General features: G+C 43.8%; 1 protein-coding gene across 1 annotated transcript in view; it reads right to left on the bottom strand.

Moving 5' to 3' along the window:
* The window catches only part of DNAH12 (dynein axonemal heavy chain 12), a 185,315-nt gene that overhangs the window by 1,090 nt on the left and 166,698 nt on the right, over positions 1–17,527 (bottom strand). The window contains exons 66-72 of the mRNA XM_075550753.1: positions 16,165–16,398; positions 9,965–10,153; positions 7,336–7,439; positions 5,607–5,811; positions 2,829–2,966; positions 2,478–2,569; positions 684–751 (exon numbers count right to left, since the gene is read on the bottom strand). Of these exons, the coding sequence (XP_075406868.1) occupies positions 684–751; positions 2,478–2,569; positions 2,829–2,966; positions 5,607–5,811; positions 7,336–7,439; positions 9,965–10,153; positions 16,165–16,398 (1,030 nt within the window). The remainder of the gene's footprint in view (positions 1–683; positions 752–2,477; positions 2,570–2,828; positions 2,967–5,606; positions 5,812–7,335; positions 7,440–9,964; positions 10,154–16,164; positions 16,399–17,527) is intronic.

Here is a 17,527-nt window from a genome sequence, read left to right as displayed (position 1 = left end):
TCTATATTCAGTCCCTGAAAAGCCAGGCAGGGGAAAACCTTTAAAAACCAAGGCCACTTTTCAAGTAGATGAAACGGAGCCACTTTAATAACGAAAAAGAAATACTAAGTGGTCACTCTGGGTAACTTGTAAAGATTTTAATTTACATTTTTAAAAACTGGAGAAGAAAGAAAAGGAGTCCGCCTTTTTTTCAAGTTGGTAGGGAAAGGGGATGGCAGAATGTGGGGAGGGACAATTCCAGGAGGCTAGTTGGTCTCTACTCTCTGGGGCTTGAAACGTCTCAGCCTTGGGCCCCCGGCTGGCTGTGAGGCCTAGGAGTCTCTTCCAGCCAGGGATGCTCGTCCCTGGAGCTGCAGACTATGCCAAACCGGTTTGTTTCTTCGGGAAGGTGTAAAGCGAGTTCAGGCCCAGCACATGACTGTGGACCTCTTGCACAAGTGTAAGAAAATTATATAATCCCATCAGATAATAGCATAAAGAGGCAGAAGAATTTCCCCAAATCAATAAATGCTACACTAGAAGGGCCAGGGTGTGGGGGGATGTAGGAGCATCAATATATTTCCATCTAAAACAGTAAGTCAGAACTTATTATAACTGAACTAAGCCTCGATATGGGAGAGTAGAGAAGAGTCTATCGTGACCCTTCCTAAAACATGAAGACATGGTATCAGACGCATATTTACTTGGTTTTATCCATATGATGGGCATCAGGTCAAACAGAAGCTTAGGATATTGTTCATTGAGAAAGCCACTGTGGAAAGAAATCAATGGAACAATTAGAAACCACGTATGAAACTTACCAAAGCAAGATGCCATTGAGACATTCACTTTTAATACTAGAGGGGACTAGAGCAAAAGATGGAAGTAAATGTTCAAACAAAAAACATTCAAAAGCGAGTGCAAGGAGATGACAATCTGAGGGGAACAAGAGAGAACTGAGGAAGCTCGGAAGACACACACAGCCAGGCAGCAGCAGGGGACCAAAGGGCGGGACTGGCATCTAGCCTGAGGCACCTTGGAGGAGGCCTGGGACCCACATCTGAGAAGCGAGTTAGGGGCAGGCCAAGGGGACCGGGCTCTAACACAAACAGGCCGTCATGGGTGAGTTCTTTAACACAGACAGGCCGTCATGGGGCGAGTTCTTTAACACAGACAGGCCGTCATGGGCGAGTTCTGATAGGCGGGTTAGGGGCAGGCGAGGGGACAGGGCTCTGACACAGACAGGCCGTCATGGGGCGAGTTCTTTAGCGGCAGGTATTTACGCGGACACTTTTAACGTACTGTCACGAGACGGACACGGTGCTATCACATTTGGCCCTCACAACGAGCCTCTCCCCACTGCTGTGCATATATCGTAGATGAAAACTGTAGAGGTCAAGTACTTTCCTCATCATTATACAGCAATTAAGTGCCTAGCAGCTCTGGTGGCATAGTGGCAAGGTCAACTGTTTGAACCCACCAGCCACCCTCTGGGAGAAAGATGAGGCTGTCTGCTCCCATGAAAGGTTACTGTCTCAGACACCCACAGGGTCAGTTCTGCCCTTGTCCTCGAAGGTCCCTGGGAGTTGGAATAGGCTTGACAGCTATGAGTTTTTCTTTATTTCTTTTTAAATTTAAGTGCCAGAGTCAGGATTCCATCACAAATTGGCCTGTCTCAAAAATGGTTTCTTTTGACAAGGTGTTTGTTTGCTGAGGGACGGAGGGAGGGAGGGAGGAAGAAAGAAGACATAGTCAAGGAAAAGCAAATTAAGAGAGATGCCAGGCGACTGATGACAAATGAGAGCGAGGGAAATAGCAAAATGAGGTCTGTGCAGTTGAGTGTCCCCATATCACTGTCTTGGAGGTCTGTCTGGACAACTCCTATAATGTTCCCTCTTACATAGTCCCCCCGCCCCCCCACTAGCCTCCCTTGAGAACAAAGCTAACCCTGATTCTGGGAGCAGAGGAGCAAGCAGGACTCCAAAGGAAATGCCTCTCTCCTTCTCTCCCTCCCAGGCATGCATTTCTAAACAGGATTCCTTGTTTCTTAGTTTCCTCCAGTGAAGCTGAAAATTCAATGCTGTGTCTGCTTGTTTTTTAATTCTCATTATGTATGATCTTATCAAGGTACAAGAAAAAGTTATCCATCCACCAGCCGACATCTGAAAGGTCCTTTCCCTGGCTGCAAAACTGTTCAAACGCCAGGAAGCCCTACATGGTACAAGCCGAAGGCAGCTGCTATAAAACGGAAGAAACCGGACTCGAATATTCACGGACGTATCTATTAATGAAGACGGTGACCCTGTCTGGATCTGAAAATGATCTTGCACCAAGTGCACTGCCCTGAATAATGATTTATGATAAAGAATTCTGCTGCTGTTTATTACTCATATTATTCCCCACAGCCCTCTTGTTTGGGGAGGGGCGGGGAGCAGACATTGCATTTTATCTACGACTCAGCTACAACGGAAGAGGTATCTGCAGACAAGACTACTGACCTGTTTCTGTCCCAGCGTGCTCCATCGAGGTACAAGCCGTGGATATACACACCGTCGTCTGGTGCTGTGTCAGATGTGTCCAACGGAATGACCTGGAGGCAGAGGCGCACACTAGACAGGCTTCCCGTTTCTCTCCTGCCCGGCCCTCCCTCGCCAGCACGCTCTCTGATGCTCCCTGGGTCAAGAACTCTACTACTTTAAATGTTATGCAAAATCAACGAGAGTTTCTCCGTGGCACAAAGTGTGGAAAGGAGTCGCACTGTGTATAACAGATAACTTCTGGGTATCCCTATTGCTTAAATATCATGACTTTGATGTGAGGGTGTGCCATGGAGCTAAAAGTTACTGTACCTCAAATTCGTATCCTAGTAAATCAATAGGGGTGGTATATTTTCTGGCAAAATTCTGCATAGCTCCAGTTAAAAAGGCTTGGGTGAAGAAGAAACCCGAGAGCCAGAATACATTTGGTTTTCCTGAATCATACCATTCCTGAAAAGGGAAAACAAAACAACAGAAAGACACATTCATTTTTCAGCGTATGCAAGTCGATAGTGTTGGCTCAGGGTTCAGGCAGTTGTGTCCCAATCAACATGCAGACTGTCACCTTTCCCTCACCAGGCCCTCTTCCCTTAGCCAAGCAGGCAGACGACCTTCCTCCGACCTTCCTCCTCCCGCTATTCCCTTGTTATTCTTCTGCGCAAACTCAGACTAACGAGAACGAGAGCCTGAACGGAACGGAACTTGGAAAGACCACGTCTTCTGCCAAAAGCAGATGTAAATTATTTGGACATCTATTTGTACTACTTATTAACCACCGGGAAGCGAAGAAAGACAGACTACAACAGAACCAACACAGTCTGGGCACAGTATAGCACCAACGAAGCATTTTTCCTCTAGTTCTTTAATGCTGCCTCCCCCAACTATCATGACCCCAGTTCTATCTTACAAATCAGACTAGACCAGAGCATGTACACTGGTACAGATAAGAGCTGAAAACACAGGGAATCCAGGACAGAGAAACCCCTCAGGACCAACATTGAGAGTAGCGATGCCAGGAGGGGAAGGGGAGCAGAGAAAACGGGAACTGATCATAATAATGATTTGACATATAATCCCCTCCCAGGGAGAGAGACAACAGAAAAGTGGGTGAAGGGAGAGAGCAGCTGGTGTAAGACATGAAAAAAAATTATCAAGGGGTCATGGGGTATGGGTGGGGGATAGAAGGTGAAAATGAGCTGATACCAAGGGCTCAAGTAGAAAGAAAATGTTTTGAAAATGATGGCAACATGTACAAAGGTGCCTAACACAATGGGTGGGTGGATGGATGGATGGATGGTGATAAGAGCTGTGAGAGCCCCAATAAAATGATATTTAAAAAAATCGATACAACTTCTTCCTGAGTAAGTGGGGAGACCCATTCAGGGGAAGATTTAGGCTGAAGGGATCAGAGAGACTGCCCTAATGAGTGAGAGCTCCCTTATTAATTCCAAGGGGCAATTCAAATTTCTAGTAGTATAGAAATTTGTGCAAGGATGTTCCTTTGAGGCTGAAGGTGTGTCCGTGCCAAGTTATGGCATTTTCAGTCACCTCACAGGCATGTGACAGTTGGAAGACACAAAGAAGAATCAAGGCAGTTGAGCTACGGTGCTGGCAAACAAACAAATCTGTCTCGGAAGAAGTGCAGCCGGGATGCTCCTTAGCACGATGGTGAGACGTCATCTCCTATACTTTGGACATGTTGCCAGGAGAGACCAGTTCCTGGACAAGGACATCATGCTTGGTAACGTGGAGGGGCAACAAGGAGAGGAAGACCCTTGCCAAGACAGACTGGCATTACTTTCTTAGGGCTATAGCCGTGGGGGCTGGGGGAAATAGGGAGCTGGGAACAATGAGTACGAGAATGAAGAAGAGGATTTAATATTGATTGTGGTGACGACTGCACACGTCCCTTCCTATATTTAAATCACGGGTTACATGCCACACAAATTACATGTCAATGAGGCTGCTTAAGAAAACAACAGCAAAAGAAGCACGGCCTCGCTCATAGTTAAGGGGAGTCAGACGGACAGGAGGTATATGCTTGACCTGTCAGACTGGCTCCGCATCCTCACAGGTGTTGGCTATTTTAAGATTAGCTTTTACAGTGGCACAAATAAATCTTTTGTGTAAGAAAAACGCAACTGATAAATCCTATACCTGAAGCTTGTGCATTATTACTTAGGGGTGTCTGCCCCAAACCTAGACATTATCCTGTATAGATTATACAACGGCCACCTCCCATGTAGCTCACTGACATTCAAGTGACCACAGCCAACGCATGACCTCAACCACAGAACGGGCGAGTGGTAGAGTTAGGGAAGAGAAGGCAGGTGCCGTCAATGTCTGCCATGGGGTAGAGGACTGGGGATTTCAGCACCATCTTTTCTTCGGTTATATGAGATAAGAGAACATCGTGAGGCACTGATTTTATTTTTAATTACATACTTTTATTGGGGGCTCTTACATCTCTGGTCACTCCATACAATCATCCATTGTGTCAAGCACATTTGTTCATATGCTGTCAACATCATTTTCAAAGCACTTTCTACTTGAGCCCTTGATACCAGCTCATTTTACCCCACTCTCCCGTCCCCCCTCCTTCATGAACCCTTGATAAGTTATAAATTATTATTTTCATATCTTACATCGTCCTCTGTCGCCCTTCACCGATTTTTCTGTTGTTCGTCCCCCTGGAAGGGGGTTATATGTTGATCCTTGTGACAGTGAGAGGCACTGATTTTAAGACAATGGTCAATTATTGAAAACCTCAGGCCTCTGGCTCTTTTAATGACTTACCGGCCAGTATGTAAGTCACAGGACGGAATGAAATTATGGCCTCAAGAATCAGATAATCACAAACTTAAAATCTCCAGAAATATATGCATTACATATTTCTTGCATTCTGGTAAAACAGTTTTTAAGAATTCTACTCCGTACCTGGAAAAGGATGCAATTTTCAACATTCTAAGTGGGGGTTCGATTGTCACGACCTACCATTGGACCCTCAGACATTAAAGTGACCATAGCCAGTTACCCCTCCCTCCCTCTGCCTAAAGCACCTCACATCCGTATTTATATAAAGTCTTTTACCTGTAAAAAGCTCAGCCGAGCTAGAAAATCTGTGATGTAGCTTCCCAGGGGCTTGAGACTTGGGTACGATCGATTGGCCCATGTTTCTGGAACCTTTCCAATCAGCAAGCTGCCCGAGAGGGCCTCCAGGGTCGAGTCCATCACAACCACGCCTTTAATGGCCTTCTCAAGGTCCATTAAAGTGTTCCGTATCGTTCTAATCAAACTGGAAAATGAGAGAGCGCGTGTGCACGATAGTAAATACCTCTCTGCACCTTTGGAGAACGGCTAGACTCTCATCCACAGCCTGATGGGAATATTTCCCAAAGTGTGGTCACCTCCCACTTTGTGAGAAGTGGAGTCATTTTAGATGCTACATGGATGAATGCTTCCGTGATCATTACATACATATTTCAAAAACAAAGTAAGAATGCAGCTAGCACTTCAAACTTGTTGATTCTGGGTGATAATGCCTGCCTGGTAGAGAAGCACTGAAGGAACACTGATAAGTAGGTACTACTATTAGGGAACTGAGAACAACGTATCAGGGCTGATACAATGACGGGATCTGGGACATGCTGCAGTAAGACATAAACTACATTTTCACATGTAAACTTGCAATACTTGCTTCCATCTTCTGCCCAAACTGATAAGAACAACATAAATATACTGGCAGCGAGGGGTTGAGGGTTAAGCAAATGAGAGACAGCATGCTACCATATATAAACATATATTTCTTTATATAAGAAATACTGAATTAATTATGGCATAGCGTTCTAGTATGTTTTATTTTAAAATATCAGCAAGTCTGGAAACTAAAATAAATTTGGAAACACTTTTGAAAATTCATAACCAAAATACTTTTCCATTCCTTAAACCATTATTGAGTTTCAGAGAATTTACTAAAATCCAATGTAAATAACTTTGGCTATATTAGGTACTTACACAAGCTAGATTGGATTCAGAGAAAAAAAGGGATATATAAGTCTGTCAGAGCAGGGAAAAATGAAAAATATAACTATACATCCTACCTAATGTCTAGACTATTTTTAGTGCTTGTAAAGAATATAAGAAAATGGATGAGAATTACTGAATCTTTTAAGTAGTATAGGCAGGTATCTCTTTCACTGTCATTTCTGCTTTAGAAAGTTCCCTTCTCTTAGAACTAGGTGGTGCCTGGCCACCATGGCCCACTGCTCTGCAAAGATCACATTTGGAGGTTCTGGACCGAGTGAGAGAAAAACGTGGACCCAAAGGCAAGTATCATAGAAGAGACCATGCTTCCTGGTCGGAAAGAGACAGGCGGCACTCGTGAGACCATGGCCTGTAGTTACCCATCTGGTTGGCATCTGAACTCAGCCCCGTGCTAGAATAATCAAAAGGGCAGCATTTACCTCAAAGTGTCGAGAGTTAGGAAAAGAGGGCCAATGGACACAAGATATACAGGGAGTAAGTGGGGTATCTGAGTGTACATCGAAGGGACTGCAATGGGTGAGTGGAAACAAAATGTGTCAATATTGAATGGAAATCTCATCATCTGCTCTGTAACCTTCATCTAATTCAAAATTAAAAGGCTTAAAAATTTGTTTTAACTTTCTCTTCTGGGGTAGAAGGTTCTAGAACTTAAAATAAAAAAATTAAATGATAGAATTTGATCGTCTTTTCTTTTAAAATCTAATTTAATGCTACTCTATCTTTTTACTGACTTTGGTTGGCTGCTTTCTGAACCACTGGAGATAGAGAGCCTTACTTGTTAAACCGTTCCATTTCTTGTACCAACACCGTATTCATGCTTTCTTCATATCTCACCGGGTACTTTGAGAGTGCAGCTTCAATGTCAAAATCTGAGGGGAGCTAAAAATGAATTTGAAGATCAGAAATGACTCTCCGGATGGGTTGTTTTTGTTCAGGGATACTATCAATACTAACTAATACCAGGAAGTGACAGTGGGCCTAGGTGCCACATGGGGTCGAGTGCTTACCTATCAGCCAAGAGGCTGGCAGTGGGGACTCACCAGGGGGACTGGAAGACAGGCCTTGCGATATGCATCTGAAAACATCGCAGCCTTGAACACCCCAGGGGCAGTTCTACTTGGCCCAGGGTCGTCCTATGTCAGAACGTATTCTAAGTACAACGCATTCCAGGCACCATTCTAAGTACAACACATTCCAGGCACCATGTTCACTGTCCTCCAGGCATCGTCCCGTTTGGCACGGCCGGCACTCTTACCATACTGATCTCCAGTGTGCACAAGCACAGACGGGAAGTCGCAGACCCACACGCGCCCAGCCCTGAAGCCGTCCCTCGCAACCACAGGTCTCTGACTCCAGCCGCCCTGCTCGTACAGGACACAGTCTTTGTAGCAGACAGACGTTTCTGAAAAGTGATCTACAGTGGACCCATGCAAACCACAGGTTTGAAGTGTGCAGATAGATTAAAACAAAAACCCAAACACACCACCACACGGCACTAATCAGCTCAACCCGAGCAGTGTGTCTGCGTGACATTGCGTATCACAGAAAAAGGTGATCCCCGCGCTCCTGGTACATTTCTCATTGTGTTCACGGAAGTGCGGCCCACCGTGGCCAACACACTGGAACCTACACCCGGGGCCGCTGGTGGCGCTGGAAGTGCTCCCCACCGGTGACAGCAAAGCGCCGCGCTGTTTGATGTGCCCCATCGATGGCGGTCTGCTCTACACTGTCCGCTTCAGGACACACGGGTCCAGTGTACGGACCGCTATGAAACGGAAACAGAGGAGCAGGCGTGGCAACCTTGCACTTTATGCAAAATCTTTTCAATCTCCTATTAAAAAGGCAGCTTTTGTGTTGGTGCAGCACATACAAAATTGGGGCTTATGCAATTGGTAGACTATGAGTAGTTAACAGCAGACTATCACCAGTTAGGTTTCAGGCGAGTACAAAGTTGTGTGGGGCTCATGTTGTTCAAGGGTCAACTATAATTTCTTTTAAAAAAGGAGTGTTATTTTCCATCCATATAACTGACTTACCGCTTCATAGATGTCATATATTTATTGCCAGTTAATTACAAACTAGCTACAGATAGGTCAGAGTTTACCTCATGGGTAAGAAGCCGAGTCCGCAAATGTAGCAGGGCCCCAGAGCAAAGGAAGAGAAGGCGCCTTGTGTGATTTCTGGGAGACACCTGAGACACTCTTGAGGAGAAGTGGTGAAGAGGACTTTGGAACTAACTAGCAAGTGGGACCCATACTCTTAAAGGGCAAAGGTGTGTCCCCACTAGTTCTTGGGTGATGCAAACGAGTTCCTCAAAGCCCCACTGCCCTGTGATCCTGGAGCTGATTTGAACTCGTGGTGGGTCCATGTGTATCAGAGCAGAACTGGGTTTTCAGGGGCTGATTTTTCAAAAGTAGATTGCCAGGCCTTTCTTCCAAGGTACCTCTGAGGAGACTGTCAGGTTAGCAGCTCTACCAGGTGCGAGATAGAGCCTTTGTTCAGCCTCACTGGGCCTCAGTTTCCCATATATGACATGTGGGGATGGTTCTAGTACTTACCTAGGAGGATTGTTGTACAGATCTGTGCCGAGGCCCATGATCCTTTGAAAGTACCTTTAGTTCTTAAGTGAAATTAAGGCTTATAGAAAAATAGTGCAGATAGATAGCAACAGTCTACTTAATAGGATTAAGCACACTGAGTTGTATTATGAAGAGGAAAAAGAAAAAGGCTATAGTGATTAACTCAGCTTTGATCTTGTTCCCTGTGCTCCCTTCCTAAGTAATATAAACAATTCTGTCTTTGACCCACCAAGTTCAGATTCAATTTTTAGATTCTGTCCTTGACCCACGAAGTTCAGATTCAATTTTTAGTTGGTTTTTTTTAAGTAGGTCCATTGTCTTTGGTTCATCAGTGATAATGCCTCATTGACTTTAATCCTATCAGCTACAACTATAGTTATTAAGAACTTACTATCTTGCCAGGCATTAAGGAAAGCCCTTAAAATCATGACCTCTTTGCAAGAACCTTATACAGAAGGCTCTCGCAAAGATTATATGATAAAACCTACAAACACCAGGACCTGTAAAAAGCAGAAATCTGTCAGAGAACGACAACGCAAATATTTTCCACTAAACAGAGCAAGTCAGAAAAATGGTGACCGTAGGCTGCCAAAGGCAGAAAACTCATGGGACCTGAAATCAGACAGGGCAGCCTGTTAGCTCCGGCTGTCACAAGTTTCACTGTGTTATCACTTATTTACAGAGGTGGAAATTAACACTCTGAGGGCCAAGGCATCTGGCTCTAATTCATAGTGCCGTTCAAGGGCATTTTCAGATGGTCATGTAGGCGCCATTTTGATTTGCGTTCTATTACAAGCAATCGACATGAAGCTAAACGTCCATTACCTTATTGAGGATATCTTTGGTGATTTCTAACAGGACATGGTCAGCACTTCCCGAGGCGCCTGTCTGCTTGGCGCCCCCCTGGGTGAGCAGTAAGGACTCAAAGAGGGTTTTTGTCTGCTGGAGATCTTTGGAGATATCAACATTTTCATGCAGCCCAAATATCTCGGGGTGTTGAGCAAAGGGCAGTTGCTACCAAAACAAACAAACAACATGTCAATCAAGCAGTACATGTCACTGGATACATTAATTCATGAGGTAGAGCAAAAAAGGGGGGGTTGTGTAAAGAGTAAGGGGGTAAAGAGACTAGGCAGACCATTTTCCCAGATTCTCTGTAACAAGAGAAATGAAATGAAAGATGCAGGTGATAATCCTGGAGTGCTGAGCTTAAAGGATTGAGCACTAACTTAAAAAAAATCGTGTATAAAGATATGGACAGAACACAGCAGTTCCACTTGGACTTTTTGCAAGCAGTGTCCTGACCAGTAACCTGCTAGGCAGTCCTGCTTGCCCAGGGCGTCACCAGTGTCCACAGTGGCTGACAGTCAGAGAGGAACACTGTTTCCCTTATTCTTCATATTCTTTTGGTGATCAGTGGTGTAGCTAACCCCACCACCACCTACCCGTCAGCCCATGGCCCCCCTGACCCCTTACAACCCTTACTGTGCCTGAGGTTGGGGGCATGCCCTGGTGCAGCGGGTGCCAGTTACAACTAGCCCCATATTAAGAGCACACTCGCTCTCCCACCCCTGGCCAATGGAACCTACAATGGCAGACTGGGCATGCTGCCTCAGCTGCCCTCTGGGCTAGCAGGAACTATTTTCAGAACCAAGTGCCCAGCCCTGTGGTCTCTTTGGCCAGTAGAATGAGTTGACCAGGATGAGATGCTTCATCCCCATAGTCTCCCCCTATCAGCTGGCAGGAACACCACCAGGGGACTCAGACCCCTCCACTCCCACTTTCTTTCCCTTCACTTTTTTCTTTTTCTCTTATCTCTTCCTTTTTTCTTTTTTTGGTGTCACACTTGTAGGAAGACAGCCGTCATGCCAAGACTTCCCAGACACTCCTGAACCTCTTTCTGCTAAACCCACTGGGAAAAGGTCACCATTTGATCAACGATAGAGAGCAGCTAACCTCAGCCCAACCCACCCTCAACTCTCTACATGAAGAAAAAACAGAACTGCACACACACTCCCTTCCTCAGTCATATCCACCGGTAGACCAGGGATAGGAGTCTACATATTGCCAAGCCACTGGTCAAAGTAAGCACACCCGCCCTACTCTCTTGGATATATCAAGACAAAATAGAGCAAAACAAAGACAAACCTTGGGCAAATCACACCAACATATGATCACCAATTAAGTATGCATGTGACACAAGATCCCAGAGACAACAGAAGGTCTCGGGTCACATGAAGAAACAAAACAGAGGCTCAAACAAGTACCCAAAACACAGAACCAGGAGACATTCCTGAAGAAGAAATGGCATTAGAACTATGCGCTAAGGAATTCAAAAGAAAGATATTTATGTATCTTCAAAGAACTGAAAGTTTAGGGACCACACAGACAAAACTCTGGAAGAACTAAGGAAAACTCATGAACTGATAAAATTAATTTAAAATTAGAAACCATACATGAAAGCAGGTAGAGAGAAGTTAATATCAAGAGTTATAAGACAGAACACATTCAAAGGGCAAAAGAGTAGAAACAAGTCAACAGAAGACATAATGAGATTGAAGACAAATCTCTCATTAATCTGTTAAAGGAACAGTCAGAAAAAAGAATAAAACAAAATGGAAAAATTCTAACATGGGTGAACCTGGAGGAAAATGTGTGGTGTAGTGAATTACTTGGTCTGATTCTTCTAGCCATGGCCTTTGCAGCTCCCACAAAATGACTGTGTGGGGTCATGCAAATAGGATGTCCGGAACTCTAACATGGGGATTTGTCCCTTTTGCCATCCCAGCAGGTTTCAAAAGCAGAAATAGGGGATCTCACTACCATCAAGAACTAAGAGTCAGGAGTAGCCCCTGAAATACTCATACACTAAGAGCTGAGATGTCAGAGAAGCAAGAACAGCAGCATCAAGAGCATGAGACAGAGCATCCGACTTTCCAGTCCATACAGCGAAAATAGAGCCTTCAGACGAAGGGCTCCCTTGTCAAATGGGCTGCCAGGGAAGTAAGTTTGCTGACTTATGGAGCTAGAGTCAAGCACCTTCAGGTTGAGGCTTATAAAGGAGTGGCACGCCCTTTGGGCATTTATTGACAGTGCTAAAAGAACTTTGTAACATTTCAGAGCAGGGTAGAAGCAGAGATCGTGTGGTTGAGAGGCTAAGAGTCAGAAAAAAAAGACCAGCCTATAGGCGTGGATGAGACCACATTCTTGTCAGAGGAAACCCGCCTCCAACAACTGAAGGGCCAGTAGGCGCGATTGTACGGAGATAATATATCAAGATTACAGTAAAGTCATAGAGAATAGGAAAGACAGGAGCGAGAATCAAATAAAGGAGTCAGACACATTTTATGGTAGCATGCTCACCTCAGCCCTTCTTGATGGTGCACATGGAACTAACTGGGAGAAGAGAGCGAGCCTTTACTTACTGGGGTCATTTATAGGTAGCCTAGACATGCATATCTAGTAGTTACATGTGTCACAAGGTGGGTGGTAACAACATCAAGGTCTCTGAGCTCACAGGTGAGGAAACCCAATACCTGCACATGAGGGGGTGGGTTGGGTGACACAGCAGGAGGAGATAGCAAAAGGATGTCTGCTTCTACAGGGAGACAAGATCAACCATGTGCTCACTTTAAGGCAGCATAGCTGTTAGGAGAGACTCTGTGGGAATGATATTTAAAGCAAGATAATGTACTTGGACTTTACCTTTAACTGACCAAAGTGGAGGCTTTCCAGATTCCCTCTGTTATAATTTAGGGAATATAGTCCTCATCATATTTCCTTCAGTGTTAGTGTCCCACATATCCTGATCGAAAAACTGTATCTTAAGCATTTCTCATCCTGAATTACAACCTGTTGACATTACTAATAAACCCTACAACTGTATATATTGTCTATGAGCTCTGTGTGGTCATTGCAATGGATTATCAAAAACTGAAGAGATGTCAAGTGTTGTGGGAAGTATGGTTGATGCTAGAGTTGGTGAAGGAAGAAAAAGCCATGTCTGACCCTCACCTCATAGGAACTGGCCTCGGGCAGATGCGTAGTCTGGTTTTCCTTGGCCCCCTTGGGAAGTCAGAGGAGGTCAGACACCACTCCTGGGCCATTATTGTACTACATTCCCGGAAATGACTCCCAGAAGGATAAATGTGTCCACTATTATAAAGTCAAAAAGTTTGCAAACAAAAAGAAACTTCTGAAGGTTGCCGGAGGTGAGGTGGAAGGGCCACTAAGGCGAGGGCAGGTGTTGTTGTGCCATCAAGTCAGGTCTGACCCAGGGACTATGCACGACAGAAGGATACACTACCTGGCCCTGAGCCAGCCGCATCGTTGCTCTTACATGTGAGCCCACTGTTACAGCCACGGTGGCAATTCATCTCTTGGAGGCTCTTTCTCTTTTTTGATGCCCCTCTTCTTTACCAAGCATGATGTCCTTCTCCAGGGACCATCTCTCCAGTTCGTAAGTCCAAAGTATGCGAGAAGAAGTCTCACCATCCTTGCTTTTAAGGAACCTTCTGCTGTACTTCTTGCAAGACAGATGTTTGTTCTTTTGACAGTTGGTTGTACTTCAAAAATTCTTCGCCAGCACCACAATTCACACACAATCTTCAGTCTTTCTTATTCAATGTCTAGTTTTCACATGCATATGAGGCAATTGAAAATACTGTGGCTTAGGTCAGGCACACCTTAGTCCTAGAAGTAATATGCTTTCCTTTAAACCCTTTAAAGAGGTCACGTGCAGCAGATTAACCCAATGTAATACATTACTTGATCTTTTGACCACTGCTACCAGTGAGCACTGGTTATAGATCCAAATAAAATGAAATCCTTGACAGCTTCAATCTTTTCTTCATTTATCCATTTATTACCTATTGGTCAAGTTGTGAGGATTTGGGGTCTTTTAATATTGAGTTGTAATCCATCCTGAGGGCTGCAATCCCTGATTTTCACCAGCAGGTGCTTTAAGTCCCTCTCACTTTCAACAAGCAAGGCTGTGTCATTGTGTATTGCAGGTTGTTAGTAGGTTGTCCTCTAATCCTGATGCCACGTCCTTCTTCATATAATCCAGCCTCTCTGCTTATTTGTTCACTATACAGTTAGACTTACATATGTTCATTTGTATAATTAAGATATTTCAATGCATGTAAGCCAAGATAGATAACCCTTCAGAAATAGTACCAGGAGTAATGGTTCCCTGAGGGAACAGGAAGTGAGAGGGGAGAAAGGGGGAAGGTGGAGCTCATAGCACTGATGGCTGTACAACCCCACTCAAGGGGAGTGAACAACAGAACTAAATGTGAATGGATATATTGGATGATGTAAGATGCAGCAAAATAAATAAATAAATAGATAAATAAATAAAGGCTGTGGGGAGGAGAGGGAGGACATAAGGGGTGTGGATATCAAGGAGTTCAAGAAGAAATAAAATGTTTTAAAACTGACTGTGGTTACAATTTTGCAGTATTACTTGATGAGATTGAAGTATGGAATGCTAGGATGTCTGTAAGAGCTCCCACTAAAATGATTTTTGAAACCTTAAAAATGATCGATCACATTATTATATGCACAATTCTGCCATAACAGTGATATCACTACCCTATAAGTGGAACATAAAGATGCACAAAAGCAGAACTGGTGTGGGCTGTGAGTGGGACTACACTCACACGAGTGTATATAGGTTTGAGGGAGGGTACGCCTACATGCATTTACACATGCTGCAAATATGTCTACGAATGTCACAGAACATACAAGAGGCACAGTTATGAAAACTTAGCCATAACCAAACAACCTTGAGGGAATGCAGTGCTGGACCTGGGCCTCATAGCCTTGGGGTGGAGGGGATGAGATGGGCAATCAAGGTTGAATGACACAAAACAGTCCTCAAAGAAAATGTTCTATATCCAAATGTAGTCAGGTGAACGTGGCCTTGAAAGCTCAAGAGTGGCTACCTAGCAGCAGCCATGAGTCTCCACTCTAGAACATGAGTGAAGACATTCAAAGACCCATGAAAATAATTGGTCCAAAGAACGAATGGACCATGTGAGCCAGATGAAGAAAAAGTTGAGCAAAATCGAAAATCATAAAAAAAGACCAGACTTGCTGATTTGAGAGAGACTAGTGGATCCTTGAGACAATTGCCCTTTGACACACCTCAGGCCTAGAACTGCACTCACGACAAGGCGCAATTTTCAGCCCAACAATAGGCAGATGTGCGAGGTGGACAGGAGGCCTGGTGGGACAGTGGATCAGACGTTGGCCTGCTAAGCGCAAGGTAAACAATTCAAACCCACCTGTCATTCCTAGGGAGAGTGATGAGTCTGCCTGTCACTGGAAAGATTTCCAGCCTCAGAAATCCAATGTGTCACCTCTACCCTGTCTTATAGGGTCTCCCTGACTAGGGAAGGACTTGATAGCAGTAGGATAAAGTGAACTATAATAGAGCAATTAAGGTGTTTAATTGTTCTGAGGAGACAGGCAACTCCTTAGAACAATTAACCATATGAGATCATTCTCTAAAACGGATTGGGGTGATGATTGTACAACTCTTCTTGATGTGAACGGAACCACTGAACTGTATGAGATAGGACTTATATTCCAATAAAACTGCTGGGGAGGGGTAGCTTTCACCCAAGGACAAAGTTTAAAAGGCAGAAAAAGTTAGGAAAGGAAGAGGACCGGAAATAGGAGCTGTGGATGGGGTAGAAGTGGGCTAACTGATGTTGCATGGTGGGAATGGCAGTTAATTCCCTGAAACAACATGTGTATGCATTATTGAATGGAAAACGGACTTGCTCTACAAACCTTCATTTAATTCGCCATCAAAAGCTAAAAACAATAAGGGGTTAAAAACTAAGCCACAAATAACAGATGAATCAAAAATCTCCAATTTTCAGTAAGACTAGGAATAAAAGATAAATGGAACCATAATACTTGTCTAAACCAGTTATTTTTAGGTGAATGTTTCACTATTTGCATTTAGAAAATTCACACTTATATCAAATCCTATTTTTAGTGAAAGCAGGTACCTTAATAAATTCAATGTAGTCCTGATAAGTGCCTTTAGAAGGTGCAAAATAGTTTCCACTAGGGGAAAACTTATAATAAGAGGTTTCAATTATAAGCGGATTATAAAAGTCGGCCAGCATAGTTAACAAGAGACGTCTGTCCCAATCATCTGTCACTCTTCCTCCGTAGTTACACTCCCCCGTCAAGTATGAGATGGCTTCAAATGGAATTGTGTCATATTCATTTATGAATAACTAAAAAAGGAAAAGAGAATATCTATAAGACATTAAATTTTTGCTTCATTTTCATATAGTATTAAATATTCATGTGTATTGTTTCTCAAAGTGGCCATATCGCCCCCTAGGGGGGAACAGAGGGATTACAAAAACAGATACCTATAGTTTATTCTGGATTATGGGCGGTAGTGCTTTATTTTGTTTTTAATTGCAGGTGGTGGGGAAGGCATACTGAGTAATCTTTTCCTGAAAAATTTTTTCTCAGAATTTGTAAGCCAAATAGATTTGGGAATGTATAAGCATTCCCTTGGTGGTACAAATACTCAGCTACTAAACAAGAGTTTGAACGTTCTAATGCATATGGGGTTGTGATCCACAAGGTCTGCAGTTTGAAACCACTAGCTGCTCTTTGGGAGAAGAAATATGGGACTTTCTAGTCCCTTAAACAAGTACAGTCTCAGAAACTTACGGCGGCAGTTCTACACTGCCCTACGGGGTCGGAACAGATCCAATTGCCGAGAGTTTGGTCTTTTAGTTTAGTCTACCCTGACATTCCTTTTTAAGACTTGGTGATCTATTTATGAAAAATAAACCATGGAAAACCCTGTGAAATCCTTCTACTTTTTAACGCATGGAACGACCATAAATCAGAACCAACTGGACAGCAATGAACCACGATAGGTATGAAAAGGCATTGAAAGGATTCTCATTATTGGTTGTCTTTGGGTGGCTGGGATTGTTGGTGATTTTAATTAATTGGCTATATGTATCTCCTGATTTTTTTGCCGGGGGTGGTGGTGGGGGAGAATAAATGAATGAATGAATGAATAAATAAATAAGCAAATAAATAAATAAATAAAGCTTCTTTAATAAGAAAAAAACTGAATAGAAATGATGACATGAAAATCATTAAGTCTTTTTCACATGCCCTCAAATAATCCTTGGTTGAATGCTGTGGTTTTTGTTAACAAGGACATTTAGTCTAATATAGGTACTCACCAACGTGTAGCTTACATTGAGAGGGTCACAGCTGAAGGAGAGAGAGTGCTACTGACATGTAGGGGCCAGGAAGCCCTGGTTTAATAAAAACAAAGCTAGTGCAAATCACAGTGCCAAAGCCTGATGCACACGCTACAACACAGTTTCA

This window comes from Tenrec ecaudatus, chromosome 5, assembly GCF_050624435.1.
Source record: "Tenrec ecaudatus isolate mTenEca1 chromosome 5, mTenEca1.hap1, whole genome shotgun sequence".
NCBI lineage: Eukaryota > Metazoa > Chordata > Mammalia > Afrosoricida > Tenrecidae > Tenrec > Tenrec ecaudatus.
This window is presented reverse-complemented; position numbering and strand designations above follow the sequence as displayed.